Below are 26,439 nucleotides of genomic sequence, written 5' to 3'. Positions count from 1 at the left end.
GTAATGACTGCAACAGTGAATACACTCTAACATCTCCATTTAAGGTAAGTGTACACAACTGTACTGTCTACAAGAGGGTAATGAGACCAGCTATGTTATATGGATTCGAGACAGTGACATTGACAGAACGGCAGGAGTCAGAGCTTGACGTGGCAGAGTTGAAGATGTTAAGGTTTGCACTGGGTGTGACTAGGATAGACAGGATTAGGAATAAGTATATTAGAGAGTCAGCCCAGGTTGGAAGGTTTGGAGACAAAACCAGAGAGGCAAGATTACGTTGGTTTGGACATGTGCTGAGGAGGGATGCTGGGTGTATTGGGGAAAAAGATGCTAAGGATGAAGCTGCCAGGTAACAGGGAAAGAGGAAGGCCTAAGATAAGGTTTATGGATGTGGTGAGAGAGGACCATGCAGGTGGTTGGTGTGACAGAGCAAGATGCAGAGGACAGGAAGAAATGGAAACAGTTGATCTGTTGTGGCGACCCCTAATGGGAGCAGCCGAAAGAAGATTGCATGGACAGTAATATTTTTAGTTGGTGTTACAGATTTTTTCCCCCCCAGGTTTGTGTTTTTTTTTTTTTCATGGTTGTGCCATACTGCCTATCGTTTCATAAAATGTTATGAATCAGTATTACAGAAATCCATGCAGGGAAAGCAGTAGCATTACAGGATGTGGTGCCATGTACATACATCTTTCATTGTTTTGTTTATGAGCATATGTAGCTTAGTGGTTCAAAGTAATAGGTTATTCTCCTCCTTCATAACAGCAGTCTTGACCCACGCTGAGTTTGGACTGTAAGAAATATTTTTCCATTACGCTTGGTGTTCTACCACAAAGCCGTTAGTGTGGTAAAAGCATTAAACATTAGCTGTATGTGGCTGTGTGGTGTAGGAGGACAAAGGTATTACTGTGATGCAAGAGTTATCCAAGGTTTGGTGGCTAGGGCATTAGAAGAACCAGGACATGAAAGAGATGGTGGTTCTTTGACATGACTGCTTTTGGTTTCAAGAACAGAGCCATTGTCTAAATCTAACGATTTAAAAAAGAGAGCAAGAAGAGTACAAGTAGAGAAAATCTGTGAGACAAGATGGTGGGCTTAAAGATTCTCTATTTGTCCTGGATTGCAGGCAGAAAAATGACTCTTAGACTAGCCTACCTACCCAGTTAAATAAAATGAGATATATATTTTTATCACCGTAATATTTCAAACTTCTGAGCATTTTCTAGAAGTTGTTTTAGTCATAAAAGTCCATTTATTACACTGGGACTGCTCTGAAAGAAATAATAAGACTCTTCTATCATTCTACCAGCCGGAAGTGTGTGTGTGTGTGTGTGTGTGTGTGTGTGTGTGTGTGTGTGTGTGTGTGTGTGTGTGTGTGTGTGTGTGTGTGTGTGTGTGTGTGTGTGTGTGTGTGTGTGTGTGTGTTTGCGTATGTATATATCTGTACAAATATCTAATATATTATATATATATATATATATATATATATATATATATTATAAAGTCATAGAATGTAAAAGCTACATAATGAGGTTTGAGTTTCAGATGTATCTGAATGTATGGAATTTGACTATTTAAGTGGACATGGTTTAGAAGGACACTGGTTAACAGCAGCTAACATGTATGTACTCATTGATTCAGTCTGTGTTTGATAAAAACTCATGCGTAGCAGTTTCATATTTTCTGTTGAGATATGCTGTGTGTAAAGTTTTGTTTGCTTAGAGTTTAGACTAAAATTACTGCTTTGGGGTTAGGAGGGTGGCCTGATGGTTAAGGCATTTGCCTTGCAAACACAGGGTGCAGGATTTGAGTCTCGCAGGGGATAATTGACTAGGCTTGAAATGGCTCGCAAGAACAGTTAGCCTAGTACTGAACTATGAACTATATATATATATATATATATATATATATATATATATATATATATATATATATATATAGTCATAAGTTCATAGGTATTTACTAGGCTATTAGCCCTAGGGCCTATATAAGCCTAGCCAAAAAGGTACCCTGGCTTTCACCACCCAAAAAAACTATTTTCCTGTGCCCCTGTTGAGCAGAGCCACAGAAGTGATCCTGGTTTTTCTTGAAGAGTGCTAATGAGGAACTTTGTGTGATATAGATAGGTAGTTTGTTCCAGAGTATAAAGTCTCTGGGACAGGAATCTCTCCCTCCAGCATGTTCTGTTTATTGTGGTGACATGGCTTAGGTCCCTAGAACGTGTAGCTCAGAGGGATTGGGATTTCTTTAAGTGGAGCATGTCCAACAGCTCTGGGTTTGACATAGCTTTGTATGTTAGGCAGGGATCGCCTCTGAGTAGGGGATACTTAATGGAGTAAAGCTGGAGTTTTTTTAGATGGTCTGTGTAGGGCATCTGTTTGAGGCTGGCAATTCTCTTTGTGAGGTATTTCTGCTGCCTTTCCAGTTGTTGTAGATGTCTTGTGATGTACATACCAAAAGGGGTATTGTACTCTATAATGGGTCTAATGAGTGATGAGTAGAGGGGAATAATTACCTCTTTTTTCCTGGATGAGAAACCTTTTGTGATGAGGTGTGCCACGTAGAAGGATTTCCTGATTACTGTGGCTATGTGATTATCAAAAGAGAGACTACTGTCCACCTGTGTCCCAAGGTCTCATATCATACTTTCAGTGTTAAGTAGACTACCGCCTATGTGGTAGTTCAATTATGGCTCCTAGTTTGCAGTCATCTGCGAACTTCATTAGCCAAAGATCTTCTGTGTTAGCCTGTACTTCAAAGAAGTAGATACCAAACAGGAGAGGACCCAGGACTGAACCCTGTGGTACTTCCACTTGTCACTGGTCTGAAGTCGGATTTGGAGTCTGCTACTTTCACAGTGTGGGTTCTGTCAGTGAGCCAGTTGGCAACCCATCTTGTGACATAGAGATTTATTCCTAGTTTAGTGAGTTTATCTATAATTCCAGAGTGGGGGATATTGTTGAAAGCCTTGACGAGATCTAGATAGGCTGTGTGAACCACCTTACCCTCGTTTACGGCTTTGGTGACTGCTTCAAAGAAGTCTATCAGGTTTAGGAGACATGATCTGCCTTTTACAAACCTGGACTGGATGGGGTCCAGAGTGTGGAGATTAACAATGTCTGTTTATAAGTTCCATGATGATACGTTTCATGGCCTTGCAGACCAGACTCGTCAGGCTAATGGGGCAGTAGTTCCGGGATCTGTGGTGGCTCCCCCTTTATGGATTGGGATAACCATTGCTGTGCACCATTCAGTGGGCACAAAGCCTGAGGTGAGGCTATGATTGAGCATGGTACTTAGGTGGGGTGCCAGTTCATTCTATAGTTCATGCAGAATGCAGCCTGGGATGTTGTCAGGTCCCATGGATGCTGTGTTCTTGGCTTTGGAGAGTGTGTTTTTTACCTGTGCAGCCGTGATTACAGAAACTTTGCATTCTTCCAGGATAAAGAGGGGCCCTTTAGGGGGTGAGAGGGGGGGTAAAGTTAGCACTGAACCTATCTGCCAGGATGTTGGCAATATCAGTTGGTTCTGTATATTTAGTGCCATTGTGCTCTAACTCAGAGCAGATCTGAGTGTTGCCATTGAGATTCTTGACATAGCTATAGAATGCTTTGTGGCTGTCTTTAGAATCAGTGGCGATTTTGTTTTCGTAACTAGCTTTGGAGGATTTTATGAGGGTCTCAGCTACTTACTGAGCCTGACCAGGGAGTTCCTCCAATCATGGGATTTTACTCTTTTATGCAACAGTTTCTTTCTTTTGGGTTATAGTTTGTTTATGGCAGGGGACCACCAGATAAGCTTCCTTTTTTTGGAGGATAGCATCTTGGTTCTGTTAGGGATAGCACCATCCATGCACTCGTGTAAGTGCTTATAAAGTGCATTTGTGTAGGATTCAACAGTTGTACCTCTATTGTCCGTCTAGTGCATGGGTGTCGTGAAGTTTGCCACTTCTGTTGGTTATCCCAGTTAATGGTGGGGTAGTTGAAATCGCCCATTATTAGGGTGTTGGGTTGTACCTTAATATTTTCCAGTGTATCAAGAAATGAGAAGTGGGGATCCTGGGACATGGTGGGGGATCTGTAGCAAGCAACAATATGGATTGTGGTCTTGCCCAGAGTTAGTTTCACTTGGATAATCTCGGATGCATTATGCTGAGCAAATAACCTGGAGGTGTGGATATCCTTAATGAATATGGACACACTTCCTCCTTTAGTGTTTCGGTCCAGGTTAGGTGGCCGAAAGGTGTGGTATGAATTATAGCCTAGCAATGCAGGGGTGCTCCCTGTAGCCTTGAACCAGGTCTCTGTCACTGCACAGATGTCGATGTTCTCCATTTTAAGCAGTGCCTCAAGTGAGTGCATTTTGAAGTTTAGACTTCTAGCATTGAGTAGCATTACCCTCAGATTTTGCTTGCTTGTACCTATTACGGTGGTGAATTTGTCATTTGAACCTTGCCTAAAAAAAAGCACTATAGGGATGGCAAGAGCCTTAGCCAGTATACGGAATCCCAAGGGCAACAGGTGCAGGCCATCTTTGGCAAAGCATTGTGGTCTGTAGATCATGTCATCCCAGGCAGACAGACACTGGATCCCCTTAGAATGATACCAGAAGCTTAGTCAATTGTTGAAGTCAGTCATTTTGTCCTTGTACTATGGTATCATTCTGGGTGATGGCAGGATGCTACTCAGGGCTAGGGTCATACCTGCCTGGGCTACAAGATCAGAGAGCTCCTCCATGTCTCTTTTCATGTAGTCCAGGGAGGTACGTCTCAGGTCATTCACACCAATATGGACAATGACAGAGTCATATTTGTAATTGTTGTGGCGTGAACTGAGTGTGTGCATTATGTGGCGGATCCTGGCCCCCGACGGGCAGCTGACAGTAACTTTCTCCTTGTTTAGCCTGGTGAGTGGAACATCAGTGTGCCTGACTATAGAGTCACCTATGACTAGAGTGCTGAGTATATTGTTGTGTCTTATGGACTGTGGTTGAGTGGCACACTGAGTTTGTGGGCTATGTGTCATTTGGGTTGTGTTCGGGGGGTGGAAGTGTATATATATATATATATATATATATATATATATATATATATATATAATGTACACACACGTGTGTGCGTGTGTGCATGTCTGTGTGTTTGCACTGCATCAGGCACAGTAACACAAGTTCATTTTAGTTAATTTTATATAATTTCTGTGTCAGTTATGCCTCAAGAGTCTTTCTGTGAAGTAACATATAAACATTTTGATTTGCTCAGCTGCTATTTTATTACAAGTGTTAATACCATTGAACATGACTAAGGTGGAAAGGTTGTATGTACAGAAGCATGTGAAGAATATGGTGCATGTATATTAGAAAAGCAGCAAAGGTCTAGCATGTCTCTCTGGGCCTACAGTACCTTTAATTAGTATATGACAAGAAGATCCAATAGTATTCTCTCAGACTGAGATTACCATCTCCCTAGTAAAGTGACCCTTCAAGATAATCTTTGAAAGTCTATGGATCAGGGTGGCTGGGACTACCACAACAGGGGAGTATTTCAGAGAAGATCTAGGGGTAAGAGGATAGCAGAACCAGATCATTACACCAGAAAATATTATGTAACTCAAAAAAAAGTAGGTGACTCACTGGAGTTGTATGAATACTACTATGTAAATTTGAAATTAAGAGCTCGGAAAATTAAAATAAATAACCATACTGAGGTACATGTTTTAAATTTTGGCTTGAAAAGATGGAGGCATGTAATCTGTTAGGATTTATTAGAAAATTGGAAATGTTTATATATGTCTCACAAGAAAATATATGTCACTTAAAGATATATCATTTCAGTATAAAATAATCTTGGGGGTTCATTTTCTATGGTGAAGTTACATAGGATGGGATAACTGATACAGATCTGTTAACTCTGTGGTAACAGAGAAGTCAGTCTGGTGCATTGATCATGTACTTCTGAACATGTGACAAAGTGGTGGATGAAGACAAATAACTTCAGAAACGTGTCGCAAAGAATTCTATCCCATTTAAATTGTACTCACTTGTGAGGGTATATGGGGAATCTATATCTCAGTCTGAGGGAATCTATATCTCAGTCTGAGGGAATCTATATCTCAGTCTGAGGGAATTCAGCTGGTGAATCTGGGAATTTTGAAGCAATGTTACAACTGTCTCATGTACACGGACAACCCTCTCCTCCTCCAAACAGGTTCAAATATATGTGAGAGATGCAACTATTTAGCCAAACTGGAGGCTGAGCTCTCTCATCTCAAAACTGGTGTAACCAGTCAGGAGGAGAAGGTAACCTCACACAACACAATTCCAGTATCACATAGTCCCACCACATCAGCGAACCAAACACATAAATACACAAAAACATACTCGGAGGCTCTAAATAAAAATCTACCTAAGCAACAGAGACCTCCAAAGCAGACATCCAAGCAAACGCTACCTCAAAACAAAACACACACAACACATAACCCACAAAGTCAGTGTGCCAAGCAGCCACAGCCCTTAAGGCTGAATAACACACCTGATACACTTGTTATAGGTGACTCTATTGTCAGACACACTGACGTCCCGCTCACCAGGCTGAATAAAGAGAAGGTCACGGTGAGCTGCCTGTCGGGTGCTAGGATCCGACACATAACGCAAGCACTCAGGTCACTCCAAACCAAATACAAATATGACTCAGTCATTGTACATGCTGGTGTGAATGACCTGAGACGTACCTCCCTGGACTACATGAAAAGAGACATAGAGGAGCTCTCTGATCATGTATCCCAGGCTGGTATGACCCTGACCTTGAGCAGCATCTTACCCTCACCTAGAATGATGCCACAGTACAAAGACAAAATGATCGATTTTAACAATTGGCTAAAATTTTGGTGTCATTCAAAGGGGATCCAGTGTCTGTCAGCCTGGGATGACATGCTCGACAAGCCACGTTGCTTCGCTAGGGACGGCTTACACCTGTCACCACTGGGCTTTTGGATATTGGCAAAGGCTCTTGCCACCCCCATAGTGCCTTTTTTAGGCAAGGCTCAAAAGTCAAACCCACCCCCATAGACAGCACAAGGAACAAGAAACTAAGGGTAATGCTGCTAAACGCCAGAAGTCTTAACCTCAAGATGCACACACTCAAAGCTCTCCTCAGTATGGAGAACATCGATATCTGTGCAGTGACAGAAACCTGGCTCAAGGCTCCAGAGAGCACCCCAGCACTACCAGGCTATACCTCGTATCATGCTTTTCAGCCCCAAAACCCGGACCGAACCACAAAAGGAGGGGGAGTTTCCATATTTATCAAGGATATCCACACCTCCAGGTTAGTGGCATTGCAGTATCGGAGACCATCCATGTGCAACTAACAGTGGGCAAGACTGCTTTTCAGTTTATAGCATCCTACAGACCACCCTCTCAAAGTCAGGAATCTCATTCGGCTTTCCTGAAAACATTGGAGAACATGAAGATCTCTCCGAACACCATTATATTGGGTGACTTCAACTACCCAAACATTGACTGGGAGCACTACTCAAGCCCCAGCACCTTAGCCCAAAGATTCCTGGAAATTATAAACTCAAATGCTATGGAACAACTAGTCACCACTCCCACAAGAGGGACAACATACTAGACCTGATCATTACCAACATGGGGACTCTATGCTCCACACCAGAAGTATATCCCTCATTGGTAAGATCAGACCATAAATTAATTTCACTGGATGTCCACATCCCGACCCCACCCCCAGCCCAGAAAACCACAGTGAAAAACTTCTCAAAAGCGAACTTCTCACTTCTCAAAACTGAAGTGGAATCCTTCAAGGCCCCAGGGCCAGTGGAAACTACAGCCCAAACTGCAGAATCCTATATAAATGCATTCTACGGACATCTCCAGGAATGCATGGATCATGCTATCCCAAACAAAACCAAGACCCAATCATCCAAAGGCAGGCATCCAGTCTGGTGGACCCCTGCCATAAATAAACTGTACAACAGAAGGAGGAAGCTACTACAAGATAGAGCAAAGTCCCTAATAGGGAAGGCATCTCTGATCAGTACTAGCAGAAAATTACGATCCCTCATAAAATCCTCCAAGGCCAGCTTCGAGAGAAAAATTGCACAGGACACCAAAGACAATCATAAGGCTTTTTTCAGTTATGTTAGAAACCTGGGATGCAACTCCCAGACTTGTTCTGAGTTGATTCTAAACGACAAAAAATACACTGAACCCACAGACATTGCCAATATCCTGGCAGACAGGTTCAGTGCAAACTTCTCCACCCCCAAAAGAGCAAGTATCTATCCCGGCAGAGGGCTGCCTCCCAAACATCTCAGATGCTCAGGTGAAGGCTGCCCTCTCCAAAGCAAAAACACTGCTTCCATGGGACCAGATGGCGTCCCAGGTTGTGTCCTACATGAACTACAAGAGGAACTAATCCCTCAAATAAAACAGCTATACAATCTCAGCCTCACTACAGGATATGTGCCCACAGAATGGCGTACAGCAACAGTGGTCCCACTCCACAAAGGTGGAGCCTCACGGACCCTGGAAACTATCGCCCCATAAGCCTGACTAGCTTAGTCTGCAAGGCTATGGAGAGGATCATCATGGAGCTCATAAACAAAGACATTGGGGACCTACAGACACTAGATCCTACCCAGTTCGGCTTTGTCAAGGGCAGATCCTGCCTTTTGAACCTGGTTGACTTCTTTGAAACAGTCACCAAAGCCGTAGATGAAGGGAAGGTAGTCCACACAGCCTATCTGGACCTTGCAAAGGCATTTGACACAATACCCCACTCGGGCATCATAGATAAGCTATCCAGCTTAAATATAAACCCCTATGTCACAAGATGGGTCGCAAACTGGCTCAAAGACAGAACCCACAGAGTGAGAGTTGTTGGAGCCATGTCAGACTCGAAACTGGTCACAAGTGGCGTCCCACAGGGTTCTGTCCTAGGACCACTTTTGTTCGATATATACTTTTCCGAGGTACAGGCAAACGTGGGAGGACTATGGCTCACCAAGTTCGCAGATGACTGCAAACTGGGCGCCATAATCAACTCTCCAGCTGACACAAACATCCTTCAAAAAGGTCTCACAGAGACAGATAACTGGTGCCAGCACCATGGTTTAAAGCTAAATGCCAAAAAATGTATAGTCATACCCTTTGGCAAAAACAATGTGCCCACAAATTACCACATAGGCGGAAACCCATTAAGTACAGAGGAAGTTATTAGGGACCTGGGGACCCAAGTTGATAGCAATCTCTCCTTTGAAAACCACATTGCCAAAGTGGTTAGAAAGACCTTCTACATAGCCCACCTCATCACGAAGGGTTTCACATCTAGATCAAGAGAGGTAATCATGCCCCTTTATTCATCCCTCATCAGGCCCATCATAGAATACAATGCCCCTCTTGGGATGTACCTTACCCGACACCTGCAGCAATTAGAAAGACCCCAAAAGTATCTCACCAAGAGGATCAAGGGTCTCAAACAGATGCCATATGCTGCTCGGTTAAAAAACTCCAGCTCTGCTCAGTTGCATACTGCCTACTTCGAGGCGATCTATGCCTGACATACAAAGCTATGTCAAATCCAGAATTAATGGACATGCTCCACCTCAGTAAATCTAAATCCCTTAGAGCCACACGCTCGAGGGACTTGAACCTCAGCACAGAAATAAATAGAACTTGCTGGAAGGACAGGTTCATAACCCAGAGGCTCCCTTCACTCTGGAATAGAATTCCAGTTCATGTGAGGCAGAGCACCTCACTGAATCTCTTCAAGAAGAATCTCGATAAGTGGATGGGGGATCATAGGTTTGTCCCAGGGATTACTCCCGTGTCACTATTAGACAGAGGCACAGTAAACTAAACCTTAAAAAGGGCACAGTATACTCAAATCAAGGGGTGGCGTAAGCCATACAGAATCGGGCTAGGCTTATAATTACCCCAGGGCAGATAGCCTAGTATGAACCTATGAACCTATGAATAAGGTACAAGTGTACATATTTAAATTTCAAGAGTTCATAGGTTCATAGGTAGGTACTAGACTATCGGCCCTGGAGCCTATTCAAGCCCAGCCAAAAAGGTACCCTGGCTTTTGCCACCCAAGAAAATGATTTTTCTGTGCCACTGTCGAGCAGAGCCACAGTGGTGATCCCCGAGGTGATTTTCCTATTTCCCATCCAATCAAAGATTTTTCTTGAAGAGTGCTAATGAGGAGCTTTGTTTGATATAGATAGGTAGTTTATTCCAGAGTATGGGAAGTCTCTGGGACAGGAATCTATCCCTCCGGCATGTTATGTTTATTGTGGTGACAAGGTTTAGGTCCCTAGAGTGTGTAGCTCAGAGGGATTGCGATTTCTTTAAGTGGAGCATGTCCAACAGCTCTGGGTTTGACATAGTTTTGTATGTTAGGCAGAGATCACCTCTGAGCAGGCGATATGTGACGGAGTAAAGCTGGAGTTTTTGAGATGGTCTGCGTAGGGCATCTGTTTGAGGCTGGTAATCCTCTTTGTGAGGTATTTCTGCGGCCTTTCCAGTTGTTATAGATGTCTTGTGAGATACATACCAAAAGGGGCGTTGTACTCTATAATGGGTCTAATGAGTGATGAGTAGAGGGGAACAATGACCTCTTTTTTTCTGGATGAGAAACCTTTTGTGATGAGGTGTGCCATGTAGAAGGATTTCCTGACTAATGTGGTGATGTGATTATCAAAGGAGAGACTACTGTCCACCTGTGTCCCAAGGTCTCTTATCACACTTTTGGTGTTAAGTATACTACCGCCTATGTTGTAGCTCATGGGTACAGAGTTTTTACCAAAGGGGATGACAATGCACTTTTTGGCATTGAGCTTGAGGCCATGGCTTTGACACCAGGCATCTGTCTTGGTGAGGCCCTTTTGTAGGATGTCCACATCGTTAGGAGTTTCAATTATGGCTCCTAGTTTGCAGTCATCTGCAAACTTCGTTAGCCAAAGGCCTTCTGTGTTAGCCTGTACTTCAGAGAAGTAGATACCAAACAGGAGAGGACCCAAGACTGAACCCTGTGGTACTTCACTTGTCACTGGTCTGAAGTTGGATTTGGAGTCTGCTACTTTCACAGTGTGGGTTCTGTCAGTGAGCCAGTTGGCAACCCATCTTGTGACATAGAGATTTATACCTTGTTTAGTGTGTTTATCTACAATTCCAGAGTGGGGGATGGTGTCAAAAGCCTTGGCAAGATCTAGATAAGTTGTGTGAACCACCTTACCCTTGTCTACGGCTTTGGTAACTGCTTCAAAGAAGTCTATCAGGTTTAGGAGACATGATCTGCCTTTTACAAAGCCAAACTGGGTGGGATCCAGACTTTGGAGATTATCAATGTCTTTGTTTATAAGTTCCATGATGATACGTTCCATGGCCTTACAGACCAGGCTCGTCAGGCTAATGGGGCGGTAGTTCCTAGGGTCCCTGGTGGCTCCCCTCTTGTGGAGTGGGATAACCATTGCTGTGTGCCATTCAGCAGGCACAAAGCCTGAGGTGAGGCTATGATTGAACATGGTACTTAGGTGGGGTGCCAGTTTGTTCTGTAGTTCATGTAGAACGCAGCCTGGGATGTTGTCTGGTCCAATGGATGCTATGTTCTTGGATTTGGAGAGTGTGGTTTTTACCTATGCAGCCGTGATTACAGGAACTTTGCATTCTTCCAGTATAGAGGTAGTAAACAATGGTCAGCATGATTACCAAAAGGCTGATACTGATGTAGAAGGCAGGACTTAGGCAAGAATTCCTGACTGAAATGTAATTGAATTTCTTTGTAGAACTATGCCACTATGAAATACTTCATATTGGCCTCTCTGGCTCTTCCCGCTCCGTTCGCCCTGCGGGCTCACTCCGCTCCCCTACCCTACCCCCAATTCCCACCCACCCTCAGAGGCCCTAATCATATACTTACCCAACCACACCCCCTACTAGGTCACATCCAATCTACTTTATTGCCTAATTATCACTTCTAAGCTTTTCACTCCTATCTAATTGTCTCACCCTGCTCCCTTCCATCCCACTACTATTCATTACCAACCTTTCTAAACCCATCACACCCACTATGACCTTCATATTTAAACTACCTCACTTACTGCTACTGCTGATTTTCCTTCCTTTATGCCATACCCTTACTTCCTATGAGCACCTTACCCTTAGCAGAGCACCCAATTTATCTAAACATACTAGCTCTATCCTTCCTATAGCTGAACAAATCCATATTAACCTCCTGTCTTCCTGCCCTTACCATCCACCTCACTATCACAGAGTAGCCCATAACAGGTATCACACCACCAGAAAGCTCTACCTAATACCCTCCAAAAACTCAACTATATTCCCAACACCACAAACACTCTTACTGTTACATGGGGACATTCACCCTAACCCGGGCCCAGATAACTCCCTACTCCATACCATCCCAGACCCTACAACTAACAACCTAAATTCACCTTTCTCTCTAAACTCCCTTTCAATAGTGCATCTAAATATTCGTAGCGTGAACAATAAAATAACACAACTCCATGCTTTAATAGACCTCTACTCATTTGATATCCTCTGTCTCACAGAAACTTGGCTTAAACCAGGTACCAAAGACAACATAATTACTCCTCCTGGCTACAGCATTTTAAGACTAGATCGTCTAAACAAAAAGGGTGGGGGAGTTGCTTTACTCTATAAATCTGACCTGCAGGTGACCTCAATTGACTCACTGCCTCCCTCCCCCGCTAATGCTGAAATACTCTGCAGCAAACTCCAAGTAAATAAAAGCAAAGCCATCTATATAATATGTTCCTACATCCCTCCAGGCAACAACCTAGATTCACTTGAAAACATCCTTAGCTGGCTCTCCTCTACCTTTCCACAAGAAACCATAATTTTAGGAGATTTCAATATTGATTGGAACTCCTGCATATCCCCCAAACACACCACACACCTCAACCTCTTTAACTTTCAACAAACCATAAACACCCCTACTAGGATTCACAAATCTACCAATAAACAGACCATCTTGGACTGGATATTGGTCAACAGTAATCCCACCTCATATAAAACTGGAATACTCCCTGAAAATATTAGCGACCATCTTCTCACCTACATCACTAAACAAAAAAACAACAATCTCAAACAGGCTACCTATCGTACTATATGTAACAAGAAAAGATTTAACCTTCCAAGTTTCCTTAACGAACTCAAAGAATATAACTGGTCAGCTTTTAAATACCTCCCACTTGATGAGGCCGTTACTCTATTCAACAACACATTCCTCCAAATTCTTGAGCATCACGCCCCCTCATGCTTAGTTAGAATAAGGTCCAAAGCTGCTCCATGGCTCTCTAAGGAAGCTAAGCAAACTATGCTATTAAGAAATAAACTCTGGACAAAATGGAGAACTACTAAAAACCCTACAGATCATCAAAACTTCCAACAACTTAGAAATATTGCAAAACAACTGACCCTCCTTGATAAAAAAAAACTTCTACCTTCAATATCAACAAAACCAAAATCATAACCCCAAAAATTTCTGGACAGGAATCAATAAACTGCTCCATCCATGGAATACCAAAACACCCACTCCTGCTAACCTAGCCCAGACCCCTCCCACTACAATAGCCAACACTTTTAACAACTTCTACTCTGAAACAGTCACCTCACTAGCAAAAACTATGGTTCCCCCCGCCTCCCTTCAAAAGATCTCTCCTCTTACCAACAGCCCCACTGTAAAACTTGACACAGTCTCCACAACCTATATACATAAGCTACTCTCAAAACTCAAACCATGTACTCCTTCTGCCGACCAACTTCCAGCTGAATATCTCCAACTAGCTGCTGCTGAACTAGCTTACCCGGTCTCCATCTTAATCAACAAAACAATAACCGAATCTACTATTCCTTCCCACTGGAAAGTTTCCCACATTATTCCACTGCACAAAGGAGGTAACACTAACGAACTATCTAATTTCCGCCCTATAGCCTTACTATCGCCACTATCTAAAATTATGGAACGCTGTATTCACCATCAACTTCTTAACCACCTTCTACTAAATAACCTTCTTGCAGACTCCCAACATGGTTTTAGACCTTTTCATAGTACTTCTACTGCTCTCCTCTCCTTCACAGACACTATCAACAAAAATCGCAATAACAACCTATACTCCTCAGCTTTATTTCTGGACCTCTCTAAAGCCTTTGATATGGTGAACCATAAACTTCTGCTAGACACTCTACAATCTCTTGCTCTTGACTCTTTAGCTTTGCGCTGGTTTGACTCATATCTGACAGAAAGAAAACAGGCAGTCCTTTGGGAAAACCACCTATCTTCTCAGCTCTCAGTCCTAATAGGGGTCCCCCAAGGATCCATCTTAGGCCCCCTTCTCTTCTCTATATTTATAAATAACCTGTCCTCCTCTCTCCCAACATCCACATGTATTCAGTATGCAGATGATTCAACTCTCATCTGTTCTGCTGCATCTCCAGCTGAACTTTATTCCTCCACCCAAAAAGTCTTCACAGCAGCAGAAAACTGGTTCCAACATATCTGTCTCCTCCTTAATCCCAAAAAAACCAAATTACTCATATTCTCTCCAACCCTTAAGTCAGCCCCTCTCTCCTTTTCTATTACATCTACCAATGGCACTATCATCTCACCTGATTTATCCACTAAACTACTAGGTGTAACAATAGATAATCAACTGAACTTTGACGCCCATATTGACCTTACTATCAAAACTGTTAATAAAAAGATAGGAGCCCTCTACAGACTTAAGCCCTTTCTAACAACAACTGCTAAAGTGTCCCTAGCCCAAACTCATCTCATCTCCACATTACTATACGCCTCCCCAACTTTTATCAACCTCTCTAAATCTAACCTTCAGAAACTTGCCATGGCCTACCACAGCATTGCTAGGTTTGCTACAGGTTCCCCATTTCGCACACATCATTGTGTTAATCTCAAAATGCTTGATTGGCTTGAACTTCAACATCTTATTCTATTACATCAATTAGTCATCACATATAAAATTCTCCATTACCCTACTAATACACCCATACTCAATAACCTTGTGGCCCCCTACAAGAATCTCTCTTCCCTTCGCTCTGCAAACAAACTGCTAGTAGCCACTCTCAAGTCACACAATAAGGCAGGCGACTCCTTGTTCACCAATACTATTGGCCCATACTGAAATAAACTCCACACAGAATTGACTACTTTGGGCTCATCACAACTTTTCAAGAAACAACTAAGATACTATCTCAAATCCCACTGGCTATGCCTTGCTTGAATCCAGACTGACCTCCCACCTAACTTTCTTTATACTTCTCTTCATTACTTCTCCTTCTTCTCTCAATACTAACCCTCTGTAGCTCGCCTATCTCTCAAATGGACTTTCTTTTTTCTCTACAAGGTATTAGATATATTACTGCAACATGTCACCTCACCTTGTTTTTAAACCTATTAATCATCCCTGCTGTGCAATTCCTGTTTCCTAGAACTAGTGCCCAGGCACTAATTGTTTATCATAATTCTTAATATTGTAAATATTTTTGATTCTTATAGTTGTTATGAAAGAATATGGGATCATGGATCCCTTCTGTATTTCTCCTTTGTTTTGTTTACCTATCTTAATGTGCTACTGTAAATGTAACTACACTACATTAATTTGTTCTTTACATTCTTATAATTTTTGTTTCTTTTGTTTCTTTTATTGTCCTGTTTGAATGTTTTTACTAGTATATAGTGGAGCTTTTCTCCTCGGGCCTCTGCTGAAAATGGACATGTATCCAGCCAGACTAGCCCGGTCAACAAATGTAAAATAAATAAATAAATAAATACTTGTAACCAGAAATTCTTAACAGCAGCACTTAAATGTATACAGTAACTCATAACAGTACACATAGGATGTGTGCAAACTGTTTCTTCTTAACATTTGTTCTTCGTGTTTCATTTTTTCTTGTCATGATACCGCATTGTGTGCTCCCTCATCCTTTACCTTGTACCTCCTTTTAGCAAATGGTAAAAGCCTTAGATATATATATTTTTTTAATTTGATATATGGAACTATGGATACATATTCTCTCTGATTATGACTAAAGGTGATACTTTATTACCCAATAAATTTGCCTTATAAGTAAAAATAAATAAGCAAGCAAACAAACAGATCTGAAGACATGCATGGAAAGCCAAATTAAACTGATCTCATCTACATTAAACCCCAAAGGGGACATTGCCAATATTTACATGCTCTGAAAAGGATATAGTGCTAAAAGAAACTATCACAGCACTTCAGCACCAAACATATTTCACACTGTCCTCCAGGCAATCCCTTCAGTCATGTTTTACACTTAGATTCTGCATTACTCTAATCTAAACCCCAAGCAACAGTGTCCTAAACTGCATTATAATTTTCAGACTAATAACATGGCAACAGTGCATTACTGTTACCATTAAGGCCATTTCCTCAAGACACAATTTTTAAACACTATTTTCTAATCAAATAGAAGAAATCTTTAACACAAGTAAGGCTGACTAAATGATTAACACAGCATTTTTCTTAATTTCCTGGCCCCATAACCCTCAGATGGCTTTTCCACACACTTGTCAGACACTCTGTACTTACATAATTTCTTCCACTTCTGTGCATTTCACTAGAGAAAGCCAGCCCGTCTCTAGGAAAAAAACAATACTTTTAAGGAGAATCTTTCTCTTGCTGCTGTTAGCAATGTTATTGTTGTTTTAATTTTGCCCACATAGAGCATAAAATTTCATGAGAACTCATCATTGTTGGTATTGCAGAGTTCACCAATTTTTGTCAGAAAAATAATTTTCAGAAACAAGCTTTTGCCCGTCTTCAGAAGCTAACCCTAGATATGTGGAAGGAAACCTACTTGTCTAGGCCACATATCTGTGCCTATAACATCCTCAAACTCTTCCAAAGACATGAGACTTATAGTGATCTGCCTCTACCTCAGTACACAAAGTATAACTTTATAATGGTCTAGGAAAGTGAATAAGATATGTCAATCTTTCACTGCTAGCCTAGGCCACATATCTAGGCCTATAATATCCTCAAACTCTTCCAGAGACATGAGACTTCTAGTGATCTGCTTCTACCTCAGAATACAAAGTATAACTTTATCATGGGTTAGGAAAGTGAATAAGACATGTTAACCTTTCACTGCTGGCCTACACAAACGCTACAGTGATACTATGCTGTTTCATTAGAAAGTTTCTCCAGCATGTGACTTTTTGAATTCTCTAACCTGTTAAAAAACTTAAAGAGGTACACAAGTGAAAAAAGCCTCTGGCAAATATATCCACAAAACCAGTCCTTTCAGCTTAAATGTTTTATCAACACAAGCTTGGAAAAAGATCTCATTGTTTAAAGAAGCATTAAGTGATTTAATGAAAATATGCATGTGATATGAATGTGTGAAAAGCTATGTGTTAATCAGTTATTAATAATTATGGAATGCTCACCAATGAATTTCTAAGTAGTAGATTGCTTAGTTAACAATGGCTGGAAAGCTGCCATATACAGGCTATTGAATGATGGTGTCAAATGTGATAACCATGCTACTATTTATAGGTCATCTATGTGCTACAGTTTGTTTCTGCGGGGCACTGCTTTAATTCCTTTCTCTATCTGGATAGGATAGGTGACATGTTCAAGCAGTGAGTAATAAATTCCAGCAGAGACAATGTCTGCAGTTTCTCATTATGTTAGCAATTGTACTTCAAGTTTATTCTACATCTATCTACCCAAGTACGCATTATAACCTCAGAAATATATACTAACAAAACTGTGTGATGTGTTTACGTTTAAAATCATTTTTAAAAAAATGTTCTGAACCAAATATATAGAAATGCGCAAAACACAATGAGAATTTAATGTACACTCTCTGTGATAAACACAATAGATAATGTAAATATAAACAGAGAAGATAAAAAGGAGGTGATTACCTGTACTGAATCTGATATTCCAAGTAATACCAACTTGTGGTTAAAGAGGTTTTCTAAACTATGCTTTAAGCCTTAGGATAAATCAAGCTTGTCTAACATGCACCCATACCCCCACAATCTATTTCCCAAGTCCACCCTGTCCTACACTGCACATAATCTGTGAAAACACACAAAAAATACTAAATAGATTTGCCCAGTAACCAGCTGACTGTTCTGCTATAACGTTCTGACTCCTTCTGCACATAAGTAATTTCTTAAGTTATTATTATTAATTATACCATACACAGCATTTTTTCTGAAACATTTTTGCAGTGTAGAAGCAAGATGTACAATTCTTGCAGCTATATGTATAACAATAAGGTCTTCCCTCACCCTCCTCTTTTTGTCTTGGTATGCAGATATGTGTGTGTGTGTGTGTGTGTGTGTGTGTGTGTGTGTGTGTGTGTGTGTGTGTGTGTGTGCATGCAAGCACGTGCACATGCATGAATGCATGTGCATTCTGGGACTAACTGATATACTCTTGATCACATGAGCAGTGTGGTAGGCAGCATATCCATTTAGCCACATGCAACAAGAAGGGTCTATATTATAACATCAAAGTCTAAAAACATCGAATGTTATAATATTGACCCCATTCAATCCAAGCACCAGAAAAACGAACAGTCAGAATAGTGAATTTTTTCACAGGGAAAAAAATTCACTGTTCAGACAAACATACACACAACTCAAGCACACCAAAATAAATAATCCACACACATACACTTCACAAAACCCTACACTAAACCAGGTATACACCACTAGCTACCCACTTACCTTAACCCAACCCTAACCCTAAGGTCCATAACTATCGCACACTCACCTTACCCACTCCCTAACCCTAACTCACCTACCCCACCCTAACCCTCACGTCCACACAATCGCACATTTACCTGACCCACGCCCTAACCCTAACTCACTTAACCCGCCCCAAACCCTAAAGTCTATCACTATCACACTCACCTCACCCGTGCCCTAACCCTAAAGTCCATAACTACCGCACATTCACCTTACCCCAGTCCGTTCGCTCATTTACCTTAACCCAGTCCGTAACCATCGCACCACACTTACCTGAACCCAATCCGTAATCTCTGTTCGCTCACTTCCCTAAACCTGGTCCATAACCATCGCACCACAGTGCTGTAAATAGCGAAGCCACGGAACAGACCACTGAAATCTTACCCTAGGTAAAATTTCGATGTTCCGAGGCTTCGCTATTGTCAGCTTTTGCTCTAAAGGGTTCGATATTATAAAATTAAAAGTTATTGAACTTCGATGTTATAATATAGACCCAACAAGAATACTACATCTCAGCAAGTACTGGTATGTTATTGGTGACAGAGTTTAGGCATGAAGCCTATAGCTATGAGGTAGAAACCTATCCACTGAGCACTGCCTCTCATGCAGAAAAGCATTTTTGCAAGTAATGCTATTCTGCCAACAATGTACGGGTAACAGGAATTCAAAACTGATCTCTGGAGCTATGAGGTGGTTACTTTCAATTGAGCTATATCATCAAATGGAAAAAGTATGCCTTTGTATCTGCTTTTGTATTTTTAGCATGGTTGTCTGATTTGGAGTTTGGGACTGAATCCAGCAGCTCGCAGGCAGATGCTGTATCTAGAAACCTACCACACCAGAAATAAGAACACTACATTAGTGCATTTGCTACTATTCACCAAATAGCCACTGATATAACATTCAAGGCTGAAACGGCTGTAATGCTGAAATTCTATCTACCTGGCCACTTTAATATAAAGCAGATTTTCTGCCAAAATTAAATCAGACATTCCAAATATACCATGCTTTCACTGGGTCCACACAGATCCTTATAAGCTGGCCTTAGTTTTAGAATGCCAGTATATTTCCTAGCATTTTACTTTAACTGCTGTGCAAATTCTGTCTGTACAGTTCTGCCAAAAATAATGCTTTCCCTATAGGTGTGTACACAACATACCTCTCAACTGTTTAGATTTTTGCAGAATGTCCAGATTTTTGCCTTAGAATTTCAGTCTGCTCCTCATAAAATGTTTGGTTTTCTGGCAAATCAATGGGATGACCTGAGGAATTAAATCAATAAATAGTGTCATTCATTTCAGTTTCTGACTTGCTATGCTTTAGAAAATGCATTTTATATACAGCATATCCTGTTATTCTAGCAGCTTTCTAAGTTTATAAGACCAGTATTTAATCTGTCCCTATTTTTGGGCCTTTGTACCCCCATAATGTCAGGCTTTGTCCAGATTTCTTGGGCTAAGAGGTTGAGAGGTATGATATATATATTTATATATAACAATATGCTCATTTGTGGTTTGTGTCATCAGCTATGCATAGAAGTATTTGTGGAGTTTTAGTCAACCTCAAAAATAGAGTTACACCTGTGGGGGAACCATACCTCTCAACCTCTTATAGCAAGAAATCTGGACAAAGCCATAAAAAAGTGAGACAAAGGCCCAAAAACAGGGACAATTTTTAAACTCAAATATATGTCATTATTTTCTAACTTCAGTCTTTAATGATTTGCCATTAATTTGCCAGAAAAACAGTTTTATGAAAAATGGACCAAAAATATGGAGTAAAACTCTGGACATTCTGTGAAAATCTGTACAGTTGAGAGCCAGAGAACCAAGTAATATTTCAGCTCGAGGTGTGGTACAGGAGAGAAGAAACACATCCATACACACAGACACACACACAAACAAACAATGCTATAGGAAGTGAAGAAGCTTTTAATTATGAGGATTTGCAGGATATAATTAAATACTATTTATTTCACAGTAGGCTCACTTATGATATCAAAGCAGAATATATACAATATATTAGCAGGACTAGCTTCATCAGCATACTTGGCTTTCTTTATAATATTATCCTTTTCAATGTCATACTAGATTAAGCTACATTACTCGGTGCTGTATTGTGTCAGGGTACATATACATATACATGTGTGTGTGTGTGTGTGTGTGTGTGTGTGTGTGTGTGTGTGTGTGTGTGTGTGTGTGTGTGTGTGTGTGTGTGTGAGTGTGTGTGTGTGTGTGTGTGTGTGTGTGTGTGTGTGTGTGTGTGTGTGTGTGTGTGTGTGTGTGTGTGTGCGCGCGCATGTATTTATGGAGCACTGTGCTGTGGTGCATAACATATTTAACATATTGCAATTGTAAAATAGAGATTTTTCACTCAACATACTCAGCTGCATCCTAACAAGTACAAAATCAGAATGTAAAATTCTGTCAGCACATACCTAGAGGACTAATAGCATGAGTACTCTTTTATTAAATGAATAGAGTAATGAGTAATGATTCATTTCACTGACTTCATGTACCACAATATTAGAAAACCGTTCATAAAAGTCACACAACCTTCTAGTCATGGCAAAAATAAAAGCTACTACTTACCTATCAAAAACCACTGCAGCATATGGAGGTTCAGCAAAGACAACATCCCCAGCCCAGAATTCCTTTGTTGCTTTCAGGCCCCTTCCTTTGCCTTCTGAATCAAAAATCTCTACGTTCTCCATAGTCTCAACAGTCATTCCAGTGATGGAATCCAGAGCCTGTGCAAGTAACTTTCAACCTTGAGTCTCACAAGCACTTGGACACTTCAGCTCTTTAAAAATTCCTTAAAGCCAGCACTATAAATGGACTTGCCCCTCAGAACTGCCTACTGGGAAAAAAAAGAGAGAGAGTTTCTAATTAAGCTATTCCACTATGGTGTCAGTTTTTTTTATATTTCTCTACTAGGTCTTTAAAGAATACCTTCTTCCTTTTTTAGACTATAAAGGACCTTGTGCTTTGTTAATGATGAATATGTGTTACTTATTTTATTTTATTACTAATTTTGTAACAAAATGAGTATGTGTTATTCGGTTCTGCCCTGCACTGTGCAACTTCACTACTCTGGTGTATTTTTAGAAGCCAGATGGTTTTGTCTATCAAAATGTAACAGCTGAGCGATCTCTATTATGTTAGCTGCATGTGTTTCATTTTCCTTCTTAATTTTGTGACACAAACTTATTCTGTAATGGAGAGTTTTTTTTTCTGAACTTGTTTTGTGCATTACAGAAATTATAGAAATTTAAATAAAAAATCAGATTTTTTTTTCTTTATAGACAAGGTAGGGAAGAAACTTTGTGACTCTTCTGGAGTCTAAAAGACAGAGAGCACAAAGAAACTTCCAGAAAGCTCCAGAGCTGTTTGAAATATATACTCCATGGCCTCCTGGAAGCATGCAGAACATTGTGAACTTTTGAAGAGAACAGAAACTAAAGAGAAATGGCACTGGAACATTGTGAATTTTTAAACCAGTTGCATTTTAGATTATATGATGTTTCAACCATGTCATCAGGAGAAATATGTTTGGCTTGTAGTAACATACAGGTATCGTGTTCATTCACAAAACTGTTTCCCTAAGGTCGAGTTGCTAGCCATTTGAACAGCATGGTTATAATGAGACAATAGTTACAGGAGTCTCTGAAAGTCAGATGCAGTTTGTTTCTAAAGAGTGCACAGCATTATGAAATAATGTTTAAGACCCTCCTGCTCTCACACAAACAACATTTCCTTAAAGGCAATACTTAAACACTTTTACGCAGTGTCTGCAGTTTCTGCCTTCAAAACAAATATGCCTGTCACCACTACTTGGTAAAAGTAAGACCAACCAAATCTTAACTAGATCTTCCACATAGAAGTATGCTGTGATGGGCAGTAAGGCTTCTAATGTAGTTTATTTAACTATGCTCCTGCCACAGGTTCATTACCTTTTTTTTTTTTTTTTGGATGGGGGCTTTACTCTGTGAGGAGTAGATCATTGTTGCAAGACAGTTTGCTCAGCAAATGTAGATACAGTGAAAGACTCCAGTCATGCTACAAGATGGAAAAGTAAAAAAAGTAATCTTTTTCACAAGCATGTTAGTAGACTAGAATAACTTTCCTGAAGATACTGGGAGGTCAGACCAGTGAGGAAGTTAAAGACTTCACAGTTTATGGCAGTTCTTCCAAAGCAAGGGAAAACTAAACTGTTCGTAACATTTTTATTTCACCTAATAAGTGCCGAAATGCTTAGGTTCAGTAAAAAAAACAGTCATTACCAGCAGTCAAACTCAATTCTTCTATGTTTCTAAACATCACAGCTATAAATCATACTTTGTTCTCTGGTTGTCTAAATGGCAGAAGCCTTGACCAAGAAGTGTGTTTCTTAAAATCCTTGTGAAAGTTACACATGTACTTGTGAGGACCTAGGCCTATTCTTTTGTGTTCTGCATCTACTTACAGGTTTATAGGAGATGACTAGGTTAATGGCTTAAAGGCCCTTACAAGCCTAACCAATATCAACTGATTTAACCCAATATATAGCCCCTAGGGGCAAGAGGATGGCATGGATGTGTGCCTGTTCATTCAATATCTTACAGATTGCTCCATATGGGGCATATGTACTACCCCCTGGTGTGAATTTGTGATTCCCCATCCACTGATCTAAATTGCATTTGAAGAAGGCCAGGGAAGGACTCTGCTTAATGTGAATAGAAAGCCGGTTCCAAAGAAGGGGCAGTCTCTGAGACACATATCTGCCTCTCCAGCATGTTTTATTTGAATCGCTGATTAAGTTTAGATCCCTAAATCAGGTAACCCTCATGCTGTTTGACTTGAGCATGTTTAGCAGCAACATTAGGGCTGGATTTGTGAGTGCCTTGTAGGTCAGGCATAAGTCACCCCCTAATAGTCGATAAGAGACAGACTAAAGGGATAGGGCTTTTAGTCTATCTGCATAGTTCATGTTCTTTACACCCTGGATTTTCTTTGTGAGAATAATTTCCTTGGCTCTGGATGCCATACATTTATTTATAAGTTGTGCCACATAAAAGGGTGTCCTCACCACTGCGGACACATGGCAGTCAAAGTTCAGGCAACTATCTAGCTGTGTACCTAGATCTGTCATCTCTGACGTTACTCTAAGTGGTGTGCTATTGATGCTGTAATTTGCAGGGGCATTTGACTTCCCAAAAGGTATGATAATATATTTTTTCTTTTAGTTTTAGGCTATGGTTCTGGCACCACTCATTTGTCTGATCTAGACCCTCCTGAAGGATATCTACATTGCTGGGGCATTCAGTGATTGCTCCAGCTTGCAGTCATCAGCAAACTTTGTCATCCAGAGGCCTTCCACATTTGCCTTGATTTCAGAGAAGTATATTTCAAACAGAAGTGGTCCCAGTACTAAGCCCTGTGGCACATCACTAGTATCAGGCCTCTTGCTGAATCTGGATTTACCCACTTTAACCACATGTGTCCTGTCCATGAGCCAATTGGATATCCATCTGGTGATGCAGGGGTTTATGCCCAGTTTTGTGAGTTTATTTATAATAACTGAGTGGAGATTAGTGTCAAATGCCTTGGCCATTTCAGGGTAAGCGGTATGTTCTGTTTCACCCTCATCCATGGCCGTAATGACTTTCTCAAAGGAATCCACCAGATTCAGTAGGCATGACCTGCCCTTGATAAAGCCAGTTGAGTCAGGTCCACTGTTTGGAGATCTCCTATGTTATTTATCAGGTCCATGATTATTTTATTTATCAGGTCTGTAATTATCATCTTCATGGCCTTATATATAAGACTACTGAAACTTATGGGTCTGTAATTTCCCGGGTCAGTAGATGGTCCCCCTTTATACAGAGGACTGACTGTTGTTGTCCTCCACTCTACTGGGACAAAGCCAGTCTGGAGGCTATGGTTAAACAGATATACTAATAGACCTGATGAATCCTGCTTTAAACTGTTTAAGAGGCAACCTGATATATTGTTAGACCCCACTGAAGTTGTGTTTTTAGCTTTAGAGAGCACAGTGGCAACCTGTTATTTGGTAATAATTGGTGGAGGAATTGTGGAGGGTATTTCTTGGGAGAGAACTGGGGGTGATGGGGAGGCGAAATTTGAGTTGAATTTGTCCGACAACAGATTTGCTATGTCTTTTGATTGAGTATGGGTGATGCCCTCTACAACTAATTCTGCACATTATTGGGTGTTACCCTTAAGATTGCGGATATAACTGAAAAATGCCTTATGGCTATCCTTAGCTTTGGAGGCTACTGTTACCTCAAAGTCTGCTTTCAGAGACTTGAGTAGTACCCTGATTCACTTGTTTAGACTAATGAGGGACCTATTACTCAGTTGTGCACATTCCCTCTCACTTCTTGTCAGGATTTTCTTTCTTTTATTGTACAACCTATTAATACCAGGGGTCCACTAAGGTGATTTGTTTATGCGGTTTGACATGGTTTTATTTTGGTCTGGTACTGCCATTTCTATGCAGTTGTTTATATGGTAATACAGGGCTTTTGTGTATGCCTCTGAATAGGTTTCTGTGTTTTATGGATTTGGGGAAGCTTGGAAACTAGCTATGATGTCCCTTAATAGGGGGTAATTTACTTTAGAGAAGTTCTTAAAGTTTTTGGAGTTAGGTGGAGAGCTAGTTTTACCCTTGTTTCAAGGAAAACCACTTAGTGATCTGATCTTACCAGTGTGGATATAACACTGGGGGGGGGGGTGCAGCACTTTCCCATATTTGTGAATACCAGATCTAGGATATTTGTTCCCCTAGTGGGAGTACAGACTACGGCTAGCTGTTCCAGGACATTTGAATTTACAAAGTCAAGAAATCTTATCAAAGGGAAAACTCTGGTAGGCATCTAGCCTATGCTCTAGTCTAGCTGTTGGGCAGTTTTAAGGTTCAAACACATTTTGTTTCTTACCATTCTATTGCCTTGTTACTGAATGAAACAGGAAGCAACTCTGCTGGGAGAGTTGTGTTTTTATGTAAAATGAGTGGTACTACTGGTAATGACAGTTAATTTACAGCTTTTATCATCCAGAGAGCAAATGTCTCGTGTAAGGGACCAGGGCATATTTTGCCTTGTATTAGGTATTACCTGTGTGGCACCAGCTTGTTTTGCAGCGGTGCTACTTTCTAAACTGGGTATTTGCCACACTGGCTGGCACTGAGCTTACAGACCATGCTAGAGGCTGATATTGCTGTCTATAGGATGTCAAAACAAAATGAAAACAGTATTATGCACTTGTAGCTATGACTGAGAAAACTGTAAAGTAATTACTTTATTGGGGTGTTTTATATGTCATTCCACCCTTACTGTTTCCTGGTCAGGTATTTGGGAACTGCTCAACCAATTTCTAGGTTCTGTCTGTGAGCCAATTTGCTATCCAACCAGTTACATAGGGGTTTAAAATTAGCTGGGAGAGTTTATCCATGACACCTGAGTGTGGAATGTTGTTGAATGCCATGGTGAGGTCTAGATATGTGGTATGCACTGATTTGCTCTCAGCCATTGCCTCCATACATTCCTGAAGAAATCAACCAGGATAAATAGGCAGGATCAGCCCCTGATTAACTCATCCCACCTTTGGTCAAGAGTGTGTAGG

The 26,439-nt window shown here is 40.9% G+C and overlaps 1 protein-coding gene across 2 annotated transcripts in view; it reads right to left on the bottom strand.

Moving 5' to 3' along the window:
• SMYD1 (SET and MYND domain containing 1) overlaps positions 1 to 21,662 on the bottom strand; it is a 338,058-nt gene extending 316,396 nt beyond the window's left edge. Inside the window, exon 1 of one of the 2 annotated variants that reach the window (XM_044062105.1) lies at positions 21,406 to 21,662. In XM_044062105.1, the coding sequence (XP_043918040.1) occupies positions 21,406 to 21,542 (137 nt within the window). In that variant the 5' untranslated portion in view covers positions 21,543 to 21,662. The remainder of the gene's footprint in view (positions 1 to 21,405) is intronic. The other variant, XM_044062106.1, reaches the window with a different exon arrangement.
• Between the last annotated feature and the right edge of the window lie 4,777 nt (positions 21,663 to 26,439).

This window comes from Protopterus annectens, chromosome 2.part1, assembly GCF_019279795.1.
Source record: "Protopterus annectens isolate FY-2018-M chromosome 2.part1, PAN1.0, whole genome shotgun sequence".
Taxonomy (NCBI): domain Eukaryota; kingdom Metazoa; phylum Chordata; order Ceratodontiformes; family Protopteridae; genus Protopterus; species Protopterus annectens.
Note: the sequence above shows the minus strand (reverse complement) of the source record. Positions and strands in the feature narration are given on the sequence as shown.